A 26,029-nucleotide genomic window follows, 5' to 3' on the forward strand; every position below is an offset into this window, starting at 1 on the left:
AGATGTAAGTGCCCTTATCTGTTTCTCTGTTCTTTTGCCATAGAAGCTGTATTTTTGTTTTGTTGATGTAAGATCTTTTTGAATACCTCTCCAAATATATTTAAAAGAGTTTTTTTATTTGTGTTATTCTTTTTTCCTTGAACATTTTCTCAGTATCTAGAGGTCTGTTTGGTGTTGTTATCTTAGTTACTCATGCCATAGCTTTTACATATTGTTGTAAAACCAGTTCTAGGATGAAGAAATACAATACCTTGTGGATGTAGATTGGAAAGGTTCCTTTAAAGTGAGCAGAAGGGGTTAGAACTCTCAATGTCTTGGGGGGAAAAAGTTCCTTTTTACTGGGACACAAATTCCTATACTAAAAATCTTAGATTTCTCCACATGATTTCTTTATTGGTCATGGTTTTATTTAAACAAAACTAAAAACTCCATTAGGGAAGAACTGTATTTCTCTTGTTTGACACTGAATCTCCAATATGTAGGAATCTTTTTATTAGAGTAGATATAATCCAGATGAATTTCTTTGGCATCTTTGTAAAAAATCAGTTGATTACATATATTGAGTTTGTTTCAACATTTTACATTCTGATTCATTCTGATTCATTCTCTCCTCTATGTCAATACCAAATTCTCTTTTTGAATCTTTATAGTAAAACTTGAAATCAAGTAGTGTCATCTCTACAACTTAGTTCTCAATCTTCATTTCCTGGTTATTTTTGGTCTGGTAAATTTTCACACAAATTTTTAAGTAAGATTGTCAATACCTATTTTAAAAGCCAGCTGGTATTTTGGTTGAGATTTTATTGAATCTGTAGTCCCATATGATGAAATTTGGCATTTTAACATTTCCAATGCCTGATCAATATATATCTCTTCATTATTTACTTCTCTCTTTTTTCTTAAGTTTTCATTTAAACATTTAACTAGGTAGTTAACTAGTATAATATCAGTTTCAGGAGTAGAATTTAGTGATTCATCACTTACATATAACACCCAGGGCTCATCATAACAAATTCCCTCATTAATACCCATCACCCATTTAGCCCATCCCCCCACCAACCTCCCTCCAGCAATCCTCAGTTTGTTCTCTATAGTGAAGAGTCACTTATGGTTTGCCTCCCTCTCTTCTTCTTTTCCCAAACCCTAAGGTTCATCTGTACTGTTTCTTAAATTCCACATATGAGTAAAATCATATGGTATTTGTCTATCTGACTGACCTATTTCATTTAGCATAATACACTCTAGCTCCATTCAAATCAATGCAAATGACAAGATTTCATTCTTTCTGATGACTGGGTAATATTCCATTCCAATATTCCATTCCACACATATATACATATATACACACATATATACACACACATGCACATTCCACATCTTTATCCATTCAACAGTTGATGGACAGATTGGCTATTGTTGATAATGTGGTTATAAACATCAGGGTGCATGTATCCTTTAGAATCTATATTTTTGTATGCTTTGGTTGAATACCTAGTAGTATAATTGCTGGGTTGTAGGGTAGTTCTATTTGTAACTTTTTGAAGAAACTCCATACTGTTTTTCAGAGTGGCTGCACCAGTTTGTATTCCCACCTTTCATTGTTTACTTCTTCAATTCCTCTCAACAATGTATTTGTCAATGTATAGGGAAGTAATGCATATATTCTCTCTTTGTTTTGAATACTTTCATATGTAGTATTTTCGAATCCTTTCTTTTTTTTCTTAAAATATTTGGGTTAGTTTTTTTTTATTATTCAAATCCAAGTTAGTTAATATATAGGTAATAATGGTTTCAGGAGAAGAATTTTGTATTAATCACTTACATATGATACCCAGTGTTCATCCCAACAAGTGCCCTCTTTAATGACATCACTCATGTAGCCTATCTCCCACCCACATCCTTCCAGCAACCCTCAGTTTGTTCTCTATAGTTAATAGTCACTTATGGTTTGCTTTTCTCTATGTTTTTATCTTAATTTTCCTTCTCTTCCCCTATGTTCATCCATTGTGTTTCTTAAATTCCACATGAGTGAAATCATATAGTTGTCTTTCTCCAACAGACTTAGTTCACTTAGCATAATACATTCTAGTTCCATCCACATTGTTGTAAATGGCAAGATTCCATTCTTTTTGATTGCCTAGTAATATTCCATTATATTTATCTCACATCTTCTTTATCCATTCATCAGTTAATGGACATTTGGCCTCTTTCCATATTTTGGCTACTGTTGATAGTGCTGCTGTAAACATTGGGGTGCAAGGTTCCCCTTCAAATCAGCATTTTTGTAATCTTTGGATAAATACCTAGTAGTATAATTGCTGGGTCATAGATTAGCTCTATTGTTTATTTTCTGAGTAACCTCTGTACTGTTTTCCAGAGTGGCCATACCAGTTTGCATTCCCACCAACAGTGCAAAAATGTTCGTCTTTTTCTGCATCCTTGCCAATATCTGTTCTTTTCTGAGTTGTTATTTTTAGCCGTTCTGACAAGCGTGAGGTGGTAGTTCATTAAGGTTTTGATTTGTATTTCCCTGATGATGAGTGATATTGAGCATCTTTTCTTGTGTCTGTTAGCCATCTGGATGTCTTCTTTGTAAATGTGTCTATTCATGTCTTTTGCCCATTTCTTCACTAGATCATTTGTTTTTTGGGTGTTGAGTTTGACAAATTCTCTATAGATTTTTGATACTAACCCTTTATCTGATACGTAAGTTGGAAATATCTTCTCCCATCCTGTCAGTTGCCTTTTAGTTTTGTTGATTGTTTCCTTTATAGTGCAGAAGGTTTTTTATCTTGATAAGGTCCCAATAGTTCATTTTTGCTTTTATGTCCCTTGGCTCAAGAGAAATGTCTAGTAGGAAGTTGCTGTAGCCAAGGTCAACGAGGTTGTTGCCTGTTTTCTCTTCTAGGATTTTGATGGTTTCTTTTCTTACATTTAGGTCTTTCATCCATTTTGAGTTTATTTTTGTATATGGTGTAAGAAAGTAGCCCAGGCTCATTCTTCTGTGTGTTGCTGTCCAGTTTTCCTAACACCATTTGCTGAAAAAGACTGTCTTTTTCCATTGGATATTCTTTCCTGCTTTGTCAAAGATGAGTTGGCCATACATTTGTCAGTCCATTTCTGGGTTCTCTATTCTGTTCCATTGGTCTATGTGTCTGTTTTTGTGCCAATACCACACGTCTTAATGATTATGGCTTTGTAATGCAGGATTACATGATGGGATTGTGATGCCTCCAGCTGTGGTTTTCTTTTTCAACATTGCTTTAGCTATTCAAGGTCTTTTGTGGTTCCATACAAATGTTGGAATTGTTTGTTTGGCTATGTGAAGAATGCTGGTGTTATTTTGATAGGAATTACACTGAACGTGCAGATTGCTTTGGGCAGTATCAACATTTTAACAATATTTATTCTTTCAATTTGTGAGCATGGAATGTTTTTCCATTTCTTTGTATCTTCTTCAATTTCATTCATAAGCTTTCTATAGTTTTCAGCATACAGATATTTTACCTCTTTGGTTAGGTTATTCCTAGGTATTTTACAGGTTTTGGTGCAATTGTAAATGGGATTGATTCCTTGATTTCTCTTTCTGTTGCTTCTTTACTGGTATATACAAATGCAACTGATTTCTATATGTGGATTTTATATCCCGTGACTTTCCTAAATTCATGTATGAGTTCTAGCAGTTTTTTGGTGGGTTCTTTCAGGTTTTCCACATAGAGTATCATGTTGTCTGGGAAGAATGAAAGTTTGACTTCTTCCTTTCAGATTTTGATATTTTTTATTTACTTTTGTTTTCTGATTGCTGAGGCTAGGACTTCCAGTACTATGTTGAACAATAGTGGTGAGAGTGGACATCCCTGTCATGTTCCTGACTTTAGGAGGCAAGCTCTCAGTTTTTCCCCATTGAGGGTGATATTAGCTGTTGAGTCTTTTGTATATAACCTTTATGATGTTGAGGTATACTCCTTCTATCCTTACTTTCTTGAGTGTTTTTATCAAGAAAGGATGCTGTATTTTGTCAAATGCTTTTCCTGCTTCTATTGAGAGGGTCATGTGGTTCTTATCCTTTCTTTTATTAATGTGATGTATCACATTGATTGATTTGCGGATATTGAACCACCCCTGCAGCCCAGGAATACATCCCATTTGATACTGGTGAATAATTCATTTAATGTATTTTTGGATTCAATTTGCTATTATCTTGTTGAGGATTTTTGCATCCATGTTCATCAGGGAAACTGGTCTGTAATTCTCCTTTTTAGTGGGTTCTTTGTCTGGTAATGCTGGCCTCATAGAATGAGTATGGAAGTTTTCCTTCCATTTCTATGTTTTGGAACAGCTTAAAAAGAACGGATATTAACTCTTCCATGTTTGGAAGAATTCCCTGGGAAGCCAGCTAGCCCTAGACTCTTGTTGGCTGGGAGAATTTTCATTACTGATTCCATTTCTTTACTGGTTATGGATCTGTTCAAATTTTCTATTTCTTCTTGTTTCAGTTTTGGTAGTTTATGTGTTTCTAGGAATGTATCCATTTCTTCCAGATTGCCCAATTTTTGGGCATATAATTGTTCATAATATTCTCTTATTATTGTTTTGTATTTCTGTGGTGTTGGCTGTGATTTCTACTCTTTCCTTCATGATTTTATTTATTTGGGTCTTTTCCTTTCTCTTTTTGATTATTCTGGTTAGGGGCTATCAGTTTTGTTAATTCTTTCAAAGAACCTGCTCCTTGTCCTTGTTTCATTGATCTATTCTTTTTTTTTTCTTTTTTGCTATCCTTGATTTCTGCTCTAATGTTTATTATTTCCCTTTTTTAGTTGTTTTGGGACTTTATTTTCTGTTCAATTTCCAGCTCCTTTAGATGTAAGCCTAGCTTGTGTATTTGAGACCTTTCTTCCTTCTTTAGGAAGGCTTGGATTGCTACTTATGATCCCTCTTATGATCACTTTGCTGCATCCCAAAGATTTTGGACTGTTGTGTTTTCATTTTCATTGGTTTCCATGTACTTTTTAATTTCCTCTTTAAAATCTTGGTTAACCCATTCATTCTTTTTTTTTAATATGAAATTTATTGTCAAATTGGTTTCCATACAACACCCAGTGCTCATCCCAACAGGTGCCCTCCTCAATACCCATCACCCACTCACCCCTCCTTCCCAGCCCCCCCCCCCCCATCAACCCTCAGTTTATTCTCAGTTTTCAAGAGTCTCTTATGGTTTGGCTCTCTCCCTCTCTAACTTTTTTTTTCCTTCCCCTCCCCCATGGTCTTCTATTAAGTTTCTCAGGATCTACATAAGAGTGAAAACATGTGGTATCTGTCTTTCTCTGTAAGATTTATTTCACCTAGCATAACACTCTCCAGTTCCATCCAGGTTACTACAAAAGGACATATTTCATTCTTTCTCATTGCCAAATAGTATTCCATTGTGTATATAAACCACAATTTCTTTATCCATTCATCAGTTGATGGACATTTGGCTCTTCCCAATTTGACTATTGTTGAAAGTGCTGCTATAAATGTTGGGGTACAAGTGCCCCTATGCATAAGCACTCCTGTATCCCTTGGGTAAATTCCTAGCAGTGCTATTACTGGGTCATAGGGTAGATCTATTTTTCATTTTTTGAGGAACCTCCACACTGTTTTCCAGAGTTCTGTGCCAGTTTGCATTCCCACCAACAGTGCAAGAGGGTTCCCATTTCTCCACATCCTCTCCAGCATCTATAGTCTCCTGATTTGTTCATTTTCGCCACTCTGACTGGTGTGAGGTGGTATTTCAGTGTGGTTTTGATTTGTATTTCCCTGATGAAGAGTGACGTTGAGCATCTTTTCATGTGTCTGTTGGCTGGCCATCTATCTGGATGTCTTCTTTAGAGAAGTGTCTATTCATGTTTTCTGCCCATTTCTTCACTAGATTATTTGTTTTTCAGGTGTGGAGTTTGGTGAGTTCTTTATAGATTTTGGATACTAGCCCTTTGATATGTCATTTGCAAATATCTTTTCCGATTCCATCGGTTGCCTTTTAATTTTGTTGATTGTTTTTCTTTGCAGTACAGAAGCTTTTTATCTTCATAAATTCCCTTTAATTCCCTTGCCTTTGGAGATGTGTCAAGTAAGAAATTGTTGCGGGTGAGGTCAGAGAGGTTTTTTCCTGCTTTCTCCTCTAGGGTTTTAATGGTTTCCTGTCTCATATTCAGGTCCTTTATCCATTTTGAGTTTATTTTTGTGAGTGGTGTAAGAAAGTGGTCTAGTTTCATTCTTTTGCATGTTGCTGGCCCGTTCTCCCAGCACCATTTGTTAAAGAGACTGTCTTTCTTCCTTTGGGTGTTCTTCCCTGCTTTGTCAAAGATTAGTTGGCCATATGTTTGTGGGTCCAATTCTGGAGTCTCTATTCTATTCTATTGGTCTAGGTGTCTGTTTTTGTGCCAATACCATGCTGTCTTGATGATTACAGCTTTGTAGAAGAGGCTAAAGTCTGGGATTGTACTGCCTTCTGCTTTGGTTCTTTTTCAACATTACTTTGGCTATTTGGGGTCTTTTGTGATTCCATACAAATTTTAGGTTTGCTTGTTCTAGCTTCGAGAAAAATGCTGGTGCAATTTTGATTGGGATTGCATTGAATGTGTAGATAGCTTTGGGTAATATTGACATTTTAACAATATTTATTCTTCCAATCCATGAGCATGGAATGTTTTTCCATTTCTTTATATCTTCTTCAATTTCCTTCATAAGATTTCTATAGTTTTCAGCATACAGATCTTTTACATCTTTGGTTAGGTTTATTCCTAGGTATTTTATGATTCTTGGTGCAGTTGTGAATGGGATCAGTTTCTTTATTTGTCTTTCTGTTGCTTCATTGTTAGTGTATAAGAATGCAACTAATTTCTGTACATTAATTTTGTATCCTGCGACTTTGCTGAATTCATGTATTAGTTCTAGCAGACTTTTGGTGGAGTCTATCAGGTTTTCCATGTATAATATGTCATCTGCAAAAAGTGAAAGCTTGACTTCATGTTTGCCAATTTTGATGCCTTTGATTTCCTTTTGTTGTCTGATTGCTGATGCTAGAACTCCCAACACTATGTTAAACAATAGCAGTAAGAGTGGATATCCCTGTGGTGTTCCTGATCTCAGGGGGAAAGCTCTCAGTTTTTCCCCATTGAGGATGATATTAGCTGTGAGCTTTTCATAAATGGCTTTTATGATGCTTAAGTGTATTCCTTCTATCCCGACTTTCTCGAGGGTTTTTACTAAGAAAGTATGTTGAATTTTGTCAAATGCTTTTTATGCATCAATTGACAGGATCATATTGTTCTCTTTTCTTTTCTTTTCTTTTCTTTTCTTTTCTTTTCTTTTCTTTTCTTAGTGTGATGTGTCACATTGATTGATTTGCGAATGTTGAACCAGCCCTGAAGCCCAGGAATGAATCCCACTTGACCATGGTGAATAATTCTTTTTATATGGTGTTGAATTCGACCTGCTAGTATCTTGTAGAGAATTTTTGCATCCATATTCATCAGAGATATTGGCCTGTAGTTCTCTTTTTTTTTTGCTGTATCTCTCTCAGGTTTGGGAATCAAAGTAATGCTGGCTTCATAGAATGAGTCTGGAAGTTTTCCTTCCCTTCTATTTTTTGGAACAGCTTGAGAAGGATAGGTATTATCTCTGCTTTAAATGTCCGGTAGAATTTCCTAGGGAAGCCATCTGGTCCTGGACTCATTTGTTGGAAGATTTTTGCTAACTGATTCAATTTCTTCACTGGTTATGGGTCTGTTCAAGTTTTCTATTTCTTCCTGTTTGAGCTTTGGAACTGTGAGGGTGCTTAGGAATTTGTCCATTTCTTCCAGGTTGTCCAGTTTGTTGGCATATAATTTTTCATAGTATTCCCTGATAATTGCTTGTATTTCTGAGGGATTGGTTGTAATAACCCTGTTTTCATTCATGATTTTATCTATTTGGGCCCTATCCCTTTTCTTTTTGAGAAGCCTGGCTAGAGGTTTATCAATTTTGTTTATTTTTTCAAAAAAACTAACTCTTGGTTTCATTGATCTGCTCTACAGTTTTTTTGTTGTTTTGTTTTGTTTTGTTTTGTTTTGTTTTTGTTTTTTTTTTAGATTCTATGTTGTTTATTTCTGCTCTGATCTTTATTATTTCTCTTCTTCTGCTCGGTTCGGGGTGTCTTTGCTGTTCTGCTTCTATTTCCTTTAGGTATGCTGTTAGATTTTGTATTTGGGATTTTTCTTGTTTCTTGTTTCTTGTTTCATTGATTGCAATGTATTTTCCTCACAGGACTGCCTTTGCTGCATCTCAAAGCGTTTGGATTGTTGTATTTTCATTTGTTTCCATATATTTTTTAATTTATTCCCTAATTGCCTGGTTGACCCATTCATTCTTTAGTAGGGTGTTCTTTAATCTCCATGCTTTTGGAGGGTTTTCCAGACTTTTTTCTGTGGTTGATTTCAAGTTTCATGGCATTGTGGTCTGGAAGTGTGTATGGTATGATCTAAATTCTTTTATACTTATGAAGGGCTGTTTGTGACCCAGTATGTGATCTATCTTGGAGAATGTTCCATATGCACTTGAGAAGAAAGTATATTCTGTTGCTTTGGGATGCAGAGTTCTAAATATATCTGTCAAGTCCATCTGATCCAATGTATCATTCAGGACCCTTGTTTCTTTATTGATCCTGTGTGTAGATGATCTATCCATTGTTGTAAGTGGGGTATTAAAGTCCCCTGCAATTATCACATTCTTATCAATAAGGTTGTTTATGTTTGTGATTAATTGTTTTGTATATTTGGGAGCTTCCGTATTTGGTGCATAGACATTTATAATTTTTATCTCTTCCTGATGCATAGACCCTGTAATTATTATATAATGCCCTTATTCATCTCTTGTTATAGCCTTTAATTTAAAGTCTAGTTTGTCTGATATAAGTATGGCTACTCCAACTCTCTTTTGACTTCCAGTAGCATGATAGATAGCTTTCCATCCCCTCACTTTCAATCTGAACGTATCCTCAGGTCTAAAACGAGTCTCTCGTAGACAGCAAATAGATGGGTCTTGTTTTTTTATCCATTCTGATACCCTATGTCTGTTGGTTGGAGCATTTAGTCCATTTACATTCAGTGTTATTATTGAAAGATATGATTTTAGAGTCATTGTGATGTCTGTAGATTTCATGCTTATAGTAATGTCTCTGGTACTTTTTTGTCCTTGCAACATTTCACTCACAGAATTCCCCTTAGGATCTCTTGTAGAGCTGGTTTAGTGGTGATGAATTCCTTCAGTTTTTGTTTGTTTGGGAAGACCTTTATCTCTCCTTCTATTCTGAATGACAGACGCTGGATAAAGGATTCTTGGCTGCATATTTTTTCTGTTCATCACATTGAGGATTTCCTGCCATTCCTTTCTGGCCTGCCAAGTTTCAGTAGACAGATCCATCATGAGTCTTATCAGTCTCCCTTTATATGTTAGAGCATGTTTATCCCTAGCTGCTTTCAGAATTTTCTCTTTATCCTTGTATTTTGGCAGTTTCACTGTGTTACGTTGTGCAGAAGATAGATTCATGTTACGTCTGAAGGGAGTTCTCTGTGCCTCTTGGATTTCAATGCCTTTTTCCTTCCACAGATCAGGGAAGTTCTCAGCTATGATTTGTTCAAGTACACCTTCAGCCCCTTTCTCTCTCTTCTTCTTCTGGAATTCCTATGATATGGATATTGTTCTGTTTGAGTGCATCACTTAGTTCTCTAATTCTCCCCTAATACTCCTGGATTTTTTTTATCTCTCTTTTTCTCAGCTTCCTCTTTTTCCATAATTTTATCTTCTAATTCACCTATTCTCTCCTCTGCCTCTTCAATCTGTGCTATGGCTGCCTCCATTTTATTTTGCACCTCATTTATAGCATTTTTTTTAGCTCCTCTTGACTATTTCTTGGTCCCTTGATCTCTGTAGCAATATATTCTCTAAGGTCCTCAATGCTTTTCTCAAGCCCAGCAATTAATTTTATGACTATTATTCTAAATTCTTGTTCCATTATATTGCTTAAATCGTTTTTGGTCAATTCGTTAGCTGTCACTACTTCCTGGAGTTTCTTTTGAGGATAATTCTTCCATTTTGTCAACTTGGGTAGTTCCTGCGGTGGCTCCAAACTGCAGGGCACTTCCCCTGTGCTGTCCGGAGTAACTTGTGTTGGTGGGCAAGGCTGCAGTCAGACCCGATGTCTGCCCCCAGCCCACCACTGGGGCGACAGTCAGACTGGTGTGTACCTTATCTTCCCCTCTCCCAGGGGCAGGACTCACTGTGGAGTGGTGTGGCCCCTGTCTGAGCTGCTTGCACACTGCCAGGCTTGTGGTGCTGCTTTGATGGGATCTGGCTATGTATGTATTAGACGGGGTGGATCCGCAAGGTGCACAGGGGCAGGAGGGGTAGGCTTAGCTCTCTTTGCTATCGTGATCCCCTGTGGGAGGGGCCCTGAAGCACCAGGAGGGAGGCAGACCCGTCAGAGGGATGGATCCACAGAAGCAGAGCTTTGGGTGTTTGCACAGTGCAAGCAAGTTCAAAACCCATTCATTTTTTAGTAGGATGTCTTTAATCTACAAATACATATGGTTTTTCCAAACTTTTCTTGTGGTTTGTTTCAAGTTTCATAGTGTTGTGGTCTGAAAATATGCATGGTATGAAAATATCAATCTTTTTGTACTTGTTTAGGGCTGACTTGTGACCCAGGATGTGATCTATTCTGGAGATTGTTTCATGTGCACTTGAGAAGAATGTGTATTCTTCTGCTTGAAGATGAAGTATTCTGAATATATCTGTTAAGTTCATCCTGTCCAGTGTGTTATTTAAAGCCTTTGTTTCCTTGTTGATTTTCTGTTTAGATGGTCTGTCCCATTGTTATAAGTGGGGTGTTAAAGTCCCCTACTATTACGGTATTATTATTAATGAGTTTCTTTATGTTTGTGAGTAATTGATTTATATATTTGGGTGCTCCAAATTGAAGGAATAAATATTTACAGTGATTAGATCTTCTTGGTGGATTGATTCCTTAATTATGATATAATGCCCTTCTTCCTCTTTTGTTACAGTCTTTGTTTTAAAATGTAGACATAGATATGGCTACTCCAGCTTTCTTTTGACATCCATTAGCATGATAAATGGTTCTGCATCTCCTTACTTTCAATCTGCAGGTGTCTTTAGGTCAAGTATGTATTTCTAGTTTACAGCAATGTAATTTTTATATTTTTCTGTATCAAAGGTATTACTTATTAGTTTACCTTCATTTTTAGATTCCTTAGATTTACTGTATAGACATTTACTGTATAGAATCATGTCAAGTGAAAATAAGTTTGTTTGTTTTTAATTTATAATCTACATGCCTTTGTTTATTTTTCCTGTTGTACTTTCTAAGATTCTCTTACAACTTGGAATTCAGGTGGTGAAAGTGATTATTCTTACCTTGTCCTTGATTTTAGAGGAAATGCATTCAATCCCATCTTTGACCATAAGAATGCTGATAGCTGTAGGTGTTTCATAGATGTCTTTTTCAGGTTGGGACTGTTCCCTTCTATTTCTGGTTGCCAAGACTTTTTATCATAAATGGTTATGACATTTATTTGTTTGCATCTTGTGAAATAATGATTTTGTTTTTTACTCTTGCAATATACAGGATTATGCTAACTCATTTTTTCGCATAAAACTAAATTTACATTTTATTTGATAATATTATGTTTAGAATATTTGTAGTTTCCTTGAAATTTCTTTTTTTTTATTTTCTTCAAGTTTTGATATGGGTGATGCTGGTTTCCTAACATCATTTGGGAAATGTTCTCCCTTATACTATCATACAAAATGATTTGTTTATAATGAGTATATAATGTATATACTTTCATTATTAAATGTTTAGAATAATTCAGCAGTGAAGCCATATATATCTGATATTTTTTATGTGGGAAGTTTTGTAAATATACATTATTAAAAATGGATATAGAATTATTCAAGTTGCAAATTTTTTCTTAAGTGAATCTTGGTGGTTTACATCATTTGAGGAATTATTCCTTTCTATAACAGTTACCAAAATACTGGTATAGTGTTGTTTATTAGAGTCTCTTACTCTTATGTTAATATCTTTTACATCTGCTGTGATTTCTCCTCTTCATTCTTGATATTGGTCATTTGTGCATTTTCTCTGTCCCTTTTTTTTTTTATCGATGTGGCTAGAGATTTCTAAAAATTAATTTTTATCTTTTTAAAAAACTAGCTTTTGTTTTTATTCATGTTCTCCTACTGGTTTTCCATTTTATATTTAAATAATTGCTGATCTTATTTTATTATTTACTTCCTTTTGCTGAGTAAAAATAAGGGTTTCATTGAGGTATGTAGTTTATAAAATTGTTTTTAATTTGCCTTTCTTTTTTTAAAATTATTTTTTTCTTTTCCTAAATCCTTAAAATGGAAGCTTAAATCATCGGTTTAAAACATTTCTTATTTTTAATATAACCATTAAAAATACTCTGGTTATAATCTTGGGCTCTCTTTTTGTCTATATCTCTTCGTGTACGTCAGTGTCTCTGTCTCTCGTTCCCTCCATTTCTCTCTCTCTCTCTCTCTCTCTCTCTTATCATTTGTACAGGGGAAGCAAGGTGCTATGTTGGGATAATCCTTATGGAATGGCCCAGATCATGTGGTTCGAATCCTTGACTCTATTTAATAACTTGTGAAAAACTGAAGCTATATGTTCAATAGCTCTCAAGAATGAAACCTGGGACACCTGGGTGGCTCAGTTGGTTAAGCATCCGACTTCTGGCTCAGGTCATGATCTCATGGTTCGAGTTCCACATCAGGCTCTAGGCTAACATCTTGGAGCCTGGAGCCTGCTTCAGATTCTGTCTCCCTGTCTCTGTGCCTTTCCCCACTTACTCTCTCTCTCTCTCTCTTTCTCTGTCTCTCTCTCTCTCTCTCTCAAAAATAAATAAACATTAAACAAAATTATTAAAAAAAAGGAATTAAGCCTGGCAACAGCCACATGAGTGAGCTTAGAAGCAGATCCTTTGACCCCCGCGAAGTATTGAGATGTCTGTAGCTATAGTTATCTGCTTCAGTGCAATCTCAACAAAGATCTTGGGACAGCAGCACCATGCTAAGCTGTTTCTGGAATCCTACTCATAGAGTCTATGAGATAATAAAGGTTTTAAGGTTTTACCTCTTGCAGTAATTTGTTATGCAGAAAAAAATCAATGTAATATCCTGTCTTATATTCTCTGTCCTTTAATTGTCATGCTTACATTTAATGTGCACACTTATTGAAATTATAATATGGTTTTGTTTAAAATTGCCACATTGTTGGGGCACCTGGGTGACTCAGTCACTTGAGTGTCCAGCTCTTGATTTCAGCTCAGGTCATGATCTCACATTTCATGAGTATGAACCCTGCTCAAACAACCCTACTCTAAGCACAGAGACTGCCAGGAATTTTCTTTCTCCCCTTCTCTCTCTTCCCTTCTGTTCCCTCTCAAAAATAAACTTTAAGGCAAACAAACAAAAAACTGCCACCTTGTTATTTGTTTTCTGTTTTTTCTCCCTGACTTTGTTCCCTTTCCCTTTCTTTATCTGTATATTTTTTATGATTACATTTTATCTACTCCATTGGTTACATATATTTTTGTTCTTCTTCAAAGTTTATACTATATCTTTCTAACTTTCATTATAATGTAAGTCTTACAATTCTATACTAATATTTCCTCTTTCCCATAATTCATAATGTGGGCTATTCTCATTCTTTGTGCAATGCAATCAACTGCACAATATATTATTACTTTTCTTTTAAGCAGTAAATTATCTTTAATAGAGATTAAATACTGAGGGAAAGAATATTTTACATTTACCCACAAATGTACAAATTCCATGGTCAGTTTATTCCTTTTTGTAGATCTAAATTTCTGTCTTGCATACACTACTGTTACTGAAAGAATGTTGTATATTTCTCAGGAAAGGTCTTCTGACCTTTATCATGTTATAGCACGACTTCATACTTCATTCCATTTTTTGCCAAAATAATATTCCATTGTATGGGTTTTCTACACAAGTTTATCTATCTATCAGTTTATAAATATTTGGGTTGTTTTCACCTTTGGCTGTTATGAATAATGCTGCCATGAACATTTGTGTGCAAGTTTTTCTATTGACATTTTTAATTTCTCTTGCATAGATATCTGAGAGTAGGATTGCAGAATCAAATGTAAACTCCAGCCTTAACTGTTTCAGGAACTGGCGGAATATTTTCCCAACTGTTTGTGCCAATTTACATCCACACTAGCAGTGTATGAGAGTTCCAATTTCTTCATATCATACCCAACATTTGTTTATGTGTTTTATGTTCCTTATACCTCTTTTAACCGGTGGGAAGTGGTAACTCATTGTGGTGCTGATTTCCATTTCCTTGATGGCTATTAAGGTTAAACACCTTTCCATATGCCTGTTGAACATTTGTATATCCTCTTTGGATATACTTTGGAGAAATGTCTATTCAACTCCGCTGTCCATTTTATAATTGGATTAGAGTGTTTTTATTATTGAGTTGTAGATACTCTATATATTCACAGCTACGTTGATAAGAAGGCTGCAGATTGTCAAGGCTACTTGTGGAGCTGAGGAGAGTTGGAAAGTAATGAATGGGACAGTTTAACTGCCACAAAGTTAGCTGTTTTTATTGAGATTCAGAATGTTTTGTTTTGTTTTGTTTTGTTTTGGTTTGGTTTGGTTTGGTTTGGGTTGGTTTCTTTTTAAGTTTTTTAACGTTTATTGATGTTTAAGAGACAGAAAGTTACAGAGCATGAGCGGGGGAAGAGTAGAGAGAGAAGGAGACACAGAATCTGAAGCAGGCTCCAGGCTCTGAGCTGTCAGCACAGAGCCCAACACGGGGCTCGAACCCAAGAACTGCAAGATCATGACCTGAGCCGAAGTTGGCTGCTTAGCCAACTGAGCCACCCAGGTGCCCCTGTGGTGGTTTTTGTTTTGTTTTGGTTTGGTTTGGTTTTTGTTTTTTTAAATAAATAAATGCTTCTTGGATTTTTGCAAATCTGTGGTTAATTTGGATAGCTCTCGAAAAATTGATTTCTTGTCACTGTTTTGCTGCTTTATGAAGGGAAAGAATTCTGAATCTTTTTATCTCATCATTTCAGAAATCTTGCCTATGCTTCATTATGTATTTTTTCTTTTTTCTTTTTTAAAAACTTTTATAGTTTAGAAGTTATACACACTTTTAGTTAGTATTACTGTGCTACCCTGAAACTTTGTGGTTTAAAACAGAAACCATTTTATTATGTTCACTGATTCTGTGGATCAAAAGTTAACACAGAGCATAGTAGGTATGTGTGACCTCTTTTCTTCTCTATCTGAGACCTCATCTGGGAAGATATGAAGGCTGGGAGTGAGTTCTCATTGGCTAGCTTCTCCTTCTTACTCTCTTATGGAATCCAACTCCATCCAATCCAATTTAATGTTTATTGGATTTTATGCAATTCCTTTAAATGCTATTCTTTAGGATTTTGGCTTTTTTTCTGCTTCTTCTTATCAATCTGTAATCGTCTTTTGGGTGATTTTATCTCATTGCTTCAGTTAATGGCTCCTGAAATCTATATTTGAAGCACATTTTTCTTTCCCAAACTTCACACCTGTATATGGCCAAAAAGTCTAAGCTCAACATGTCATAAATGTTCCTTTCCAAATCTATGTCTTTAGCTCTGTTTCCTAATGAATGATCACATTGTTCGGCAGTTTCTCCAAGTAAGAAAACTCGGAATTATCCTCTCGTCTTAATCCCCAAGTTCATTGGACTTCTTTCATTTTCTTTAAATCAGAATTCTCACCTAAATTTTTATATTTTTCCAGGTATGTGCTATAGCTATGGGTAAAAAAATACACTCAGTGGAGACTTTAAATTCTACACATCAAGTATTTGTTGATGGAAATCTTTACAATTCATAAGAAAGTCATGTCAACATTAATTCAATATTATGGTAGAATTAATGTGGAAAGTGGAAAACCAGAAATACAATGAGTTCACTGAAGATGGGGACAGGATAGAAGTATTAAATACTGAATTATAAGATGCAGAAGTTAGAGAAAATTCTTAAGAACCAGAAGAGAAGACCTTGAAATGGCTGCCTATGTTCAGAATTAATTATGATACAAGGTTAGCTCTAGAATTAGAAACGGTTTTTCTTTGTTTTCTTCAGACATTTTTGTATTCTTCCAAATTTTTTTTAACACTTTATGGTAAGAAAAAAAAATGCTTTAAACAATGTTTTTAACTTCCTTTTATTCTCATCACATTTTACTCCCTATTGAGTTTTGTTTGATTGTTCTTACTCATAATTATACTACTAATACTGCCTTTTTATGTGTTAAGGTATTTATGACTTTGTGTCTAGAGACTCAAGCACATTTTTGCTACAATTATGAAAAAGTAGCATAAATCATGACTGATGACTGACACCTAAAAGATCATGGGAAATAACTAGGCTACTGCACAGGGTAAATAAACACACCAGAGATAAATAGAAGTATGAAAGATGCAAGGCATTTGTCATGTGGATAGAGAAGAACTTCAGCCAGTTTTAAAAAACAGGCTACCCCTCTTTATTCCTCTTGTACTAACCTAACATTGAACTTACTAGCTGCCATGATATAGTTGTGTAATCCAGAAAGCCAAAAGACACTCACGTGAAAATAGATTCAAAAAAGTAAGAAAGTTCATTTTTATTAATAGTGGTGTTACAATTTAATTTTGTGTGGTATAGTGGACTTATCATTTACTCTGTATGAACTAGTAGTGATGTGTTTAGTGACTGGCTTTTGGTAGTCCCGTACAACACAGCAGGGCTCAGTATTGCAGTAATTATATATGTATTCCCAACTGTTGCATGAAGTCTTGCAGGCACCACGGACAAGGTAACATTCTCTTTTTCTGTCTACATCTTCTTTTGTTTTTTTTCTGTGAAACTAAGAAAAAGTATCTATGATCATAAATACAAATTTAATCCCCTTGCATAGATAGCTGGATAGATAAATAAAGCTGTTTCAAGTATAGAATGAAACCATCTTGTTTCTAAAATCATGTCCAGACAACTGTATTAAAAAGATAGATTTTATCCCCTACACATTTTTACAATATGAATATTTATCCAACAATATTTCTTTTGCCTAGCTTTTAAAAAAATAGAATATCATTAAATATCTAATCTGCGCATGCTTCCTCAAGAGTAAAGTGAAAGGGATGTGGAAAAAATAGTCTACCTGTTTTGTGTTCTAAATAGCCATCCACCTCCAACATCCCCTCTCTCCCACAAGTTACTGGACCAGTTGTAGAAAGCTTAATTTGACAACAGCTATCGTATTAGTTCATTAAATTACATTTAAAAAGAGAAGGCAGTAGGAAGCGTGTAAGAAGTCATAGTCTCATCAAACAAAATAACAAACATTTAATTCTTAATTCTACATCTTGGGAATTTTTCTTTTTTCTTTTTTCTTTTTCTTTTCTTTTCTTTTCTTTCTTTTCTTTCTTTTTTCTTTTTTCTTTTCTTTTTTTTTTTTTGCCTTTATCCTCTCAACTGTCAGTTCCACTCATTTCTTCTTTCATGCAAAAGAGAGTCAATTGCATTTTAAGTTCTTGTGGAATCTCCTAACAATTTACTTGTTTTTTTTTTTCTTTTCTTGCCAGAGTAAAGCATTTATAAAAAAGCATTTTGTTCTTCCCTCCTTTTCCCTATTAGCAAATATTACCTGATGGACCACAGGACACAGTGAAGACAAAGGTCAGGAAAATACAAAGTATCTTCATTGTTGATTGTTACTTTGGTGAAGTTGAGGTAGACGTCAAAATGTCTGAGGGTTGTGCTATTCTTTGATAAAAGATAGATGAACTCTTGTTTTTATAGCCTTCTCAGAGTGATTACCATTCTGATTAATGCTGCCTTTCAAGATTGAGCACATATTCATGTATTGTGTAATAGCAACAAACAAAATAGTGGACTTAGATCTGTTATGACCTCAACGAGCCAAATGTGAACTCATTTTCAGTTATACAAGAAATAGTAGGGTGAAAGTCATTTTAATTTTTTTAAATGTTTATTTTTTTTTATTTTGAGAGACACAGAGAGAGCAGGGGAGGGGCAGAGAGACAGGAAGGGAGAAAATCCCAAGCAGGCTTTGTGCTGTCAGTGCAAAGCCTGACATGGAGCTCAATCTCACAACCGTGAGATCATGACCTGAACTGAAATCAAGAGTTGGCTACTTAACTGACTGAGTCACCGAGGTGCCCCTAAATTTTTTATTTGAAAGTATATAATCAACCTTACCTATATTTTCAGTCCCATGCTTTTTTGAGTGTCTATTATGTGCCAGGCATACAGTGTTCTAGCATTTTATATAGATTAAGTAAGTAGCTTAATCTTCATGACAAATTCTATGACATAGGAACTTCTTGTTTTCCAGTTAAGGCACAAAGGGGTTATGTAAGTGCTTCAAATCAGACACGTAGTGGCTGGTAAAGCACAGGTGGACTCTAAGCTAATGTGATGCCAGCGTCTATACTCACTTTTCCACTCTCATAACTGAGTAAGTAAAAGGGTGTTTATCATGTGAAGTTATTCTCTGTATACATGGCCTACCCCAGACAGTTTCTGGGATGCAATTTTTCTATAAAAAGAAAATAGTTCTATAACATAGTTTTAGCACTATTACATTAAAAATTACCATAGTGATTCTATAAGAATAATAATTCCTTACATGTAGTAACTTATTCATAGGGCTTCGTCATTCATAGGGGAAAGCAGTGTGCTAAAAGTTGAAAAAGCCCTGGATTTAGAGACAGAAATAATCCTGGCTCCTGGCTCTTCTGTTTACTAGCTATAGATTTGAGACCAATATTCACTAACTGAACCTCAAGATTCTCTCTTTGAAGCCTGGATTGGTAAAACCAGTTATATTTAGAGGTTTAAGGTAAGAATTAAATATGACCTTTATAAGATAAGTTACATATACATATAAATACTTTGGCTGGATGTGAAAATCCAAAAAGATATATCCTTACAACTTAATGATTTATGTTCTAACTCTCTCTGTCATTGGGGAAAAACAAATTATAAGGATAGTCTATAATCTGGGTTTTAAAAGTAATCTAGTTTGTTAATTCTCTGCTTCATTTCTTACCAAAAGGTGCTTATATATTTACGGATACATCATGGAAAATCTATTTTCTTAATATCTTCTTACTAAACACACCAAAAAAGACACCTTATTTATTTATTTATTTATTTACTTATTTATTTATTTATTTTTCTTCAATTACTGTTTTTCTATTTTTTAATAATTCATTTATTTTTTTAATTTACATCCAAGTTAGTACAACAATAGTGTAACAATGATTTCAGGAGCAGATTCCTTAATGCCCCTTACCCATTTAGCCCATCCCCCCTCCCATAACTCCTCCAGCAACACTGTTTGTTCTACATATTTAAGAGTCTCATATTTTGTCCCCCTCCCTGTTTTTGTATTATTTTTGCTTCCCTTCCCTTATGTTCATCTGTTTTTATTAAAGTAATCATATGAGTGAAGTCATATGATATTTGTCTTTCTCTGACTGACTAATTTCACTTAGCCTAAAACCCTCCAGTTCCATCCATGTAGTTGCAAATGACAAGATTTCCTTCTCAAAAAAGGACACTTTAAACTGCTGGAGATTTACTAGGACCTATTGTATATAAGCAGAACTAACTAACAGATGTGAAAAATAGAATAAAAAAAATAATGAAATATGAAAACACATTAGCATAGTGATGGCATGAATAAGAAGATGACCTAGCTCATACATTATAGCTGTGTCCATTCCATCCGTCTAAAGTAAGCCACTCCTATCAGGCTGGACATCAGCCAAACTCTTATAGATTGGATAGTCTTCTTTTCTCTCTTTGTTGAAATGTGCCATTGTACCTAATGACATGTGAATCACACAAAACAAAGACAAGGATCTGAATGATTCTTGTCTCAATTCTAGCAAGGAAGTAATAGAAGTAGAACCAAACTAGATGCATAGGAGAGAACATATTGATTTATTGCTTAAAATAAATGTTGTAGGTCTTTATTTGAGACAGATCCAGATTCTAGATTTCTACTAATAAAAAAAAATTGTTTTTAGGGAGAAAGACAGAGACAAAGTATGGAGAAAAAGTCAAAAATGGGATTGCAAGTAGTGATTAAGAAAAAGAGAAGATAACAGACGGGTTATGATTTTTTTATTTTATTATTTTTATTTTATTTTATTTTTTTAAGGGGGAGAGAATTGACCTGAGGTATATGAACCAAACGGTAAGATGAGTAACTCCAACATACTTTCTCTTAAGTAAGAATTTTGGATTCTTAGATGAGAAAATGTCTTTACTTTTTTTTTTTTTTACAAGGTTAGATGATTAAAGCTAATAATTATATGTTTCAAAGCCACAGATCAGGACCCTTGAAGTTGTAGGTTCTTGGTGAAAAGCATGTGGCTAGGCTTTAGGGATTTGATGTTGATATGTGCTCACCAAAGGAGCATTTCCAGGCCAAGGCCTATGTGTTGAGAATGCTAGAAAAGTGTATGATGTTAAGAAGAGAGCAGGTCAAGAGAAAATAAAAATGAAATGCTATTTTCCTACAGGAGTTTGCAATAAAAACTTGGCACTTTATACCACTCTGCATAAAGCCTTGATTTGTTGCTCTGGCACTGAGGCTTAGCTTTCACATTCCAGGAAATAAGAGCCTAAAACAGCACTAAGGTCTCTTTCATTGGAAAACTATGATGCCATTTCCATTCTTGGTTCTTCACTACCAGACACCATGAATTATTTTGCCACCAACCCCCAAAATTCTATATTTCATTTCACTGATGGCTTCAAAGCTTAATTTTATACACTAGTGGGCAGATTGATTGGCACTTTTGGAAATTTTCAAATTGGTAAGAATCATAAAACCTCTTTACAGATGAGGACAAGGAGAATTAAATTACTAAAAACCAAAAGATTGCTTAGTCAGTGGCTGGATCTTCTGCTACATTTTCTACATCTTTCCACTATAAAAAGCTCTTATGCCAGCTGTATTAATTACTGATGGTTCATACATTGAGAAGCCATGAGTCCCAGAAGCTTAGCCTCTCTGTCCTGTCTGATCCTGCTGCACTTTGAAAACATCTATTAAATGCTTATTATGTGCAAGGCACTTTTCTGTGTAATTGATAAGCAGAGTGTGTTTAAATATCATGAAAGCCCTAGAAAGTAGGAATAATCTTTAGCCCCATTTTCAGATACAAGGAAACTGGCACATAGAGACTTAAGGAACTTATCCAAAGTCAACCACTAACTAGTAAAGTTGTCAGAATGAAATTGAAAATGGTCTACTTTTAGAGCCCACACTCTAAACCATTATTATTATGCAGGAACTTTGTAGAGAAAACACTCATGGGAGATTATTTTTAGGAGAATCTAGAGAAACGTTGGAGAATAGCAGAAACTGGTCTTTCCTTTCATCCCAGCAACTATCTTTCCAACCAAATCCGAGTCTCCCTTGACATTTTAAGGAGTAGAGGAGACCATGGCCTGTCATGAATTCTCACCGAGGATGAGTCAAAAACAAGTTCTCATGCAGAACTCTGGTGCAACTTGCAGCTATTGTTCTATAGTAAGCCATAAATGGCTGTGAAAGGCAACGGTATAAATTTTATTTATTTATTCATTTTTACGTTTTTATTCAAATTCCAGTTAGTTAACATACAGTGCAATAATAGTTTCAGGTGTACAATGTAGTGATTCATTACTTGCATATATCACCTGGTGTTCATCACAACCAGTGCACTCCTTAATCCCCATTGCCTATATAGCCATCCCCCCCTCCTCTGGTAACCATCAGTTTGTTCTCTATTGTTAAGAGTCTTAAACTTTAAATTTTCAGGCAACCTTAAAGGTAACTATTAGAATATATGGTCTCATGAGATAATGCTATCCAGTATCTGTTGGCTTGTATGCTCTGTCTTGATCTAGAGGACAAATTTATAGTTTACCAAACATTTTTTGTACTACCCCATTACTCAAGAATCATCTTTCAAAAAAATGACCACATATATGATTTAGAAATATTAACCTGAAACTGTTTCCAGTAACCATTGCTTAAACAATGCTTAAGGTGTTTAAGCAATACTTGCTTAATGAAAATATATTTCTTATTGTTAGTGATGCCTCCTCTTAATATGTGTTTATTAGACCATCACTGAATTTAATGGTTATAGACCAACGGCATTCTGTAACTGTCAGAATGTGCTTATTACTTTCTGGTATTATATATCAGTGAGCTATCTCACACTAAGGATGTGGTAGGGTCTCCACCCCAGGGGAAAAAAAAGAAAAAAAAAAAGAAAAAAAAAAACCTCAAGATAACCTGGCTATGCACATACATGACAACATCCTTCATGAACTTATAACATGAGACCACTTAATCAGACTACATGTTTGTGTGTGTTACCATATATGAGAGACAAAGAAGTAGAAAATACATATAAAAACTACACCACGTGGCATTCAGCTCTGTTTTTTGGGTGCGAATCCAACTGAGCAGTGCCAGCAGGAATAAAGTTGCTTCCTGGAAAGAAAAGCCTCAGTGTCATGACTCTCTGTGCGAGAATCCTGCTACAAGGAAATTAGTGTAGTGATCAAAGTTTTACATTTTAATTTTGAAAATAGAGTATTGATTATCTACTGTGATACATGTTATTATTTGCCTCATCTTCTTACATCTGAGTGAATTTTAAGTTATGGGTTATAAATTCAAGAGTCATTAATATTCATTTCACATGTTTTGCATGTGATCCACTTCTCTGTGTCAATTCTAATTTTACTCAGATGAAGACTTATCTCCTCACTGAATACATGTTACTTTAAACTCACTCAACTGTACTATTCTTTCTTCAGAAGGATTTTTGATGTGTGTGTGTGTGTGTGTGTGTGTGTGTGTGTGTATTTTATGTATTGATATGTGATATTCAGGACTCATTATCAAGCATTTCCATCACATCTTTCAAGTCCTTTGCCCTTTTACCCAGAATCACAGTTGATTTGTCTTATTCTTGTCTCTGCTGCTCATGTCATCTTATCAGAGATTTTGAAAGCTTTTTTGGTGTCTAATCTAATAATAGTGACCCTTACTTTATTCCAATTTTTTTTGGTGTTCCTCATTTGCCTTTATTTGAAATTAGCTTGGTTCATTAATGGCTTTTCTAATTATTTACTCCTATAGTATGGTATGAGTATTATTACTATTACTGCTCTTATTATTATTAACTGCTACTTCACACTGGAATGTAAATTTCTTTTTTTTTTTTATTTTTTTTTATTTTTTAATATATGAAATTTACTGTCAAATTGGTTTCCATACAACACCCAGTGCTCATCCCAAAAGGTGCCCTCCTCAATACCCATCACCCACCCACCCTGCCCTCCCTCCCACCCCCCATCAACCCTCAATTTGTTCTCAGTTTTTAACAGTCTCTTATGCTTTGGCTCTCTCCCACTCTAACCTCTTTTTTTTTTTTTTTTTCCTTCCCCTCCCCCATGGGTTTCTGTTATGTTTCTCAGGATCCACATAAGAGTGAAACCATATGGTATCTGTCTTTCTCTGTATGGCTTATTTCACTTAGCATCACACTCTCCAGTTCCATCCATGTTGCTACAAAAGGCCATATTTCATTTTTTCTCATTGCCACGTAGTATTCCATTGTGTATATAAACCACAATTTCTTTATCCATTCATCAGTTGATGGACATTTAGGCTCTTTCCATAATTTGGCTATTGTTGAGAGTGCCGCTATAAACATTGGGGTACAGGTGCCCCTATGCATCAGTACTCCTGTATCCCTTGGATAAATTCCTAGCAGTGCTATTGCTGGGTCATAGGGTAGGTCTATTTTTAATTTTCTGAGGAACCTCCACACTGCTTTCCAGAGCGGCTGCACCAATTTGCATTCCCACCAACAGTGCAAGAGGGTTCCTGTTTCTCCACATCCTCTCCAGCATCTATAGTCTCCTGATTTCTTCATTTTGGCCACTCTGACTGGCGTGAGGTGATATCTGAGTGTGGTTTTGATTTGTATTTCCCTGATAAGGAGCAACGTTGAACATCTTTTCATGTGCCTGTTGGCCATCCGGATGTCTTCTTTAGAGAAGTGTCTATTCATGTTTTCTGCCCATTTCTTCACTGGGTTATTTGTTTTTCGGGTGTGGAGTTTGATGAGCTCTTTATAGATTTTGGATACTAGCCCTTTGTCCGATGTGTCATTTGCAAATATCTTTTCCCATGGAATGTAAATTTCATGAGCATAGGGATTTTGACAGCTATACAGTGAAGTTTAGGATAGAAGAGTCATTTAATACATACTGGCTGAATGGAGATTGAGATACAATTATAGTAGCTATTGCAATGTCTATCATTTATCTAAAAAAAATTAGAAAATGGCACTTCTGAGAAAGTTAATGTCAGAATACACAGTTCAGTTTCTTTTAAAAAATTGTTTTTAATGTTTATTTTTGAGAGAGAGAGAGAGAGTGTATGAGCAGGGGAGGGGCAGAGAGAAGGAGACACAGAATCTGAAGCAGGCTCCAGGCTCTGAGCTGTCAGCCCAGAGTCCGATGCGGGGCTCGAACCCACAAACTGTGAGATCATGACCTAATCCGAAGTCGGATGTTTAGCTGACTGAGCCATCCAGGCACCCTCACAGTTCAGTTTCTAATCCTAAGAGATGAAAAACCAATTCACAGAGTTTTTATCCATTTCTTTCCCTTTTTGTGGGTATGGAAGATGATGAGGGGAAAATAAACTAATGTTCTGTCTTCCTAAGCTTGAAAAATTAATTGTGATTTACCCTTCCACATACAGCTTGTATAAAGGAGAGCCATGAGAGAGATTTTCTGGAAAAAATGGTAGACTATACACAAAGGGTATCCTTTACAACTCCACTTTCTATTTTATGATTTACATTTAACAAAAGGTTTCTTTCTTAATAGATGCCCAATAAGTAATAGTGAATATGTGTTGAACACTTGCTAAATATAATACCTGAATGTTTTACATTTATTATCTCAGTTAAACACAACAACAACCTTATGAAGTAGTTGTGTTATCATCATTGCACAATGAGGCAAACGAGGCTCAGAGGCATTCATTTAGTATCCTGTTAAAGTCCCTGTGCTAATAATTAACCATTGGTGACATTAGACTCTAAAGCAGTCTGATTCTTGAACCCAAGGTCTTCTTACCTGCTACACTAGAATCAATGAATTTGTGAATGAACAAATCTCTGAAAAGGCAATACTGAGTTTCTTTAATTTCTTTATGTCTCCTTTTATAGCATGGAACTAAAGCTATTAACCTTTAGTAAATGGTAGATGACTGACTAAAAATAAATGGTGAATTCATGACCAGGAAGAGCAGAAGAATTAGCTGAATCAGTGGTTCTCTGAACATCATAATTTTTAGAATCATTGGAATAATAACAGGAAAGAAAGAAAAGGGGCACCTGGGTGGCTCAGTTGGTTAAGCATCCAACTTTGGCTCAAGTCATGATCTCACAGTTCGTGAGACCCACATCAGTCTCGCTGCTGTCAGCACAGAGCCCGCTTCCAATCCTCTGTCCCCCTCTCTCTCTGTCCCTTACCCATCTCTCTCTCTCTCCGTCAAAATTAAATAAATAAAACATTAAATAAATAAATAAATTATATATATATATATATATATATATATATATATATATATATAGAAAGGCCTCCTTATTTATTTTTTTTTAATTTTTGTTTAAGGTTTATTTATTTTTGAGACAGAGAGAGACATAGCATGAACAGGGGAGGGTCAGAGAGAGAGGGAGGCACAGAATCCAAAGCAGGCTCCAGGCTCTGAGCTGTCCGCACAGAGCCCAACGCGGGGCTCAAACTCAGGGACCGTGAGATCATGACCTGAGCTG

General features: G+C 35.4%; 1 protein-coding gene across 1 annotated transcript; it reads right to left on the reverse strand.

The window, feature by feature from the left end:
• Positions 1 to 16,770: 16,770 nt before the first annotated feature.
• Positions 16,771 to 17,869, reverse strand: DEFB113 (defensin beta 113). Its single transcript, XM_049653796.1, has 2 exons — positions 17,774 to 17,869; positions 16,771 to 16,992 (listed from the first exon to the last, which is right to left on the reverse strand). Exons 1-2 carry the CDS (start codon positions 17,834 to 17,836, stop codon positions 16,771 to 16,773), a joined length of 285 nt encoding a protein of 94 aa, XP_049509753.1. The 5' UTR covers positions 17,837 to 17,869.
• Positions 17,870 to 26,029: the final 8,160 nt, after the last annotated feature.

This window comes from Panthera uncia, assembly GCF_023721935.1.
Source record: "Panthera uncia isolate 11264 chromosome B2 unlocalized genomic scaffold, Puncia_PCG_1.0 HiC_scaffold_24, whole genome shotgun sequence".
NCBI lineage: Eukaryota > Metazoa > Chordata > Mammalia > Carnivora > Felidae > Panthera > Panthera uncia.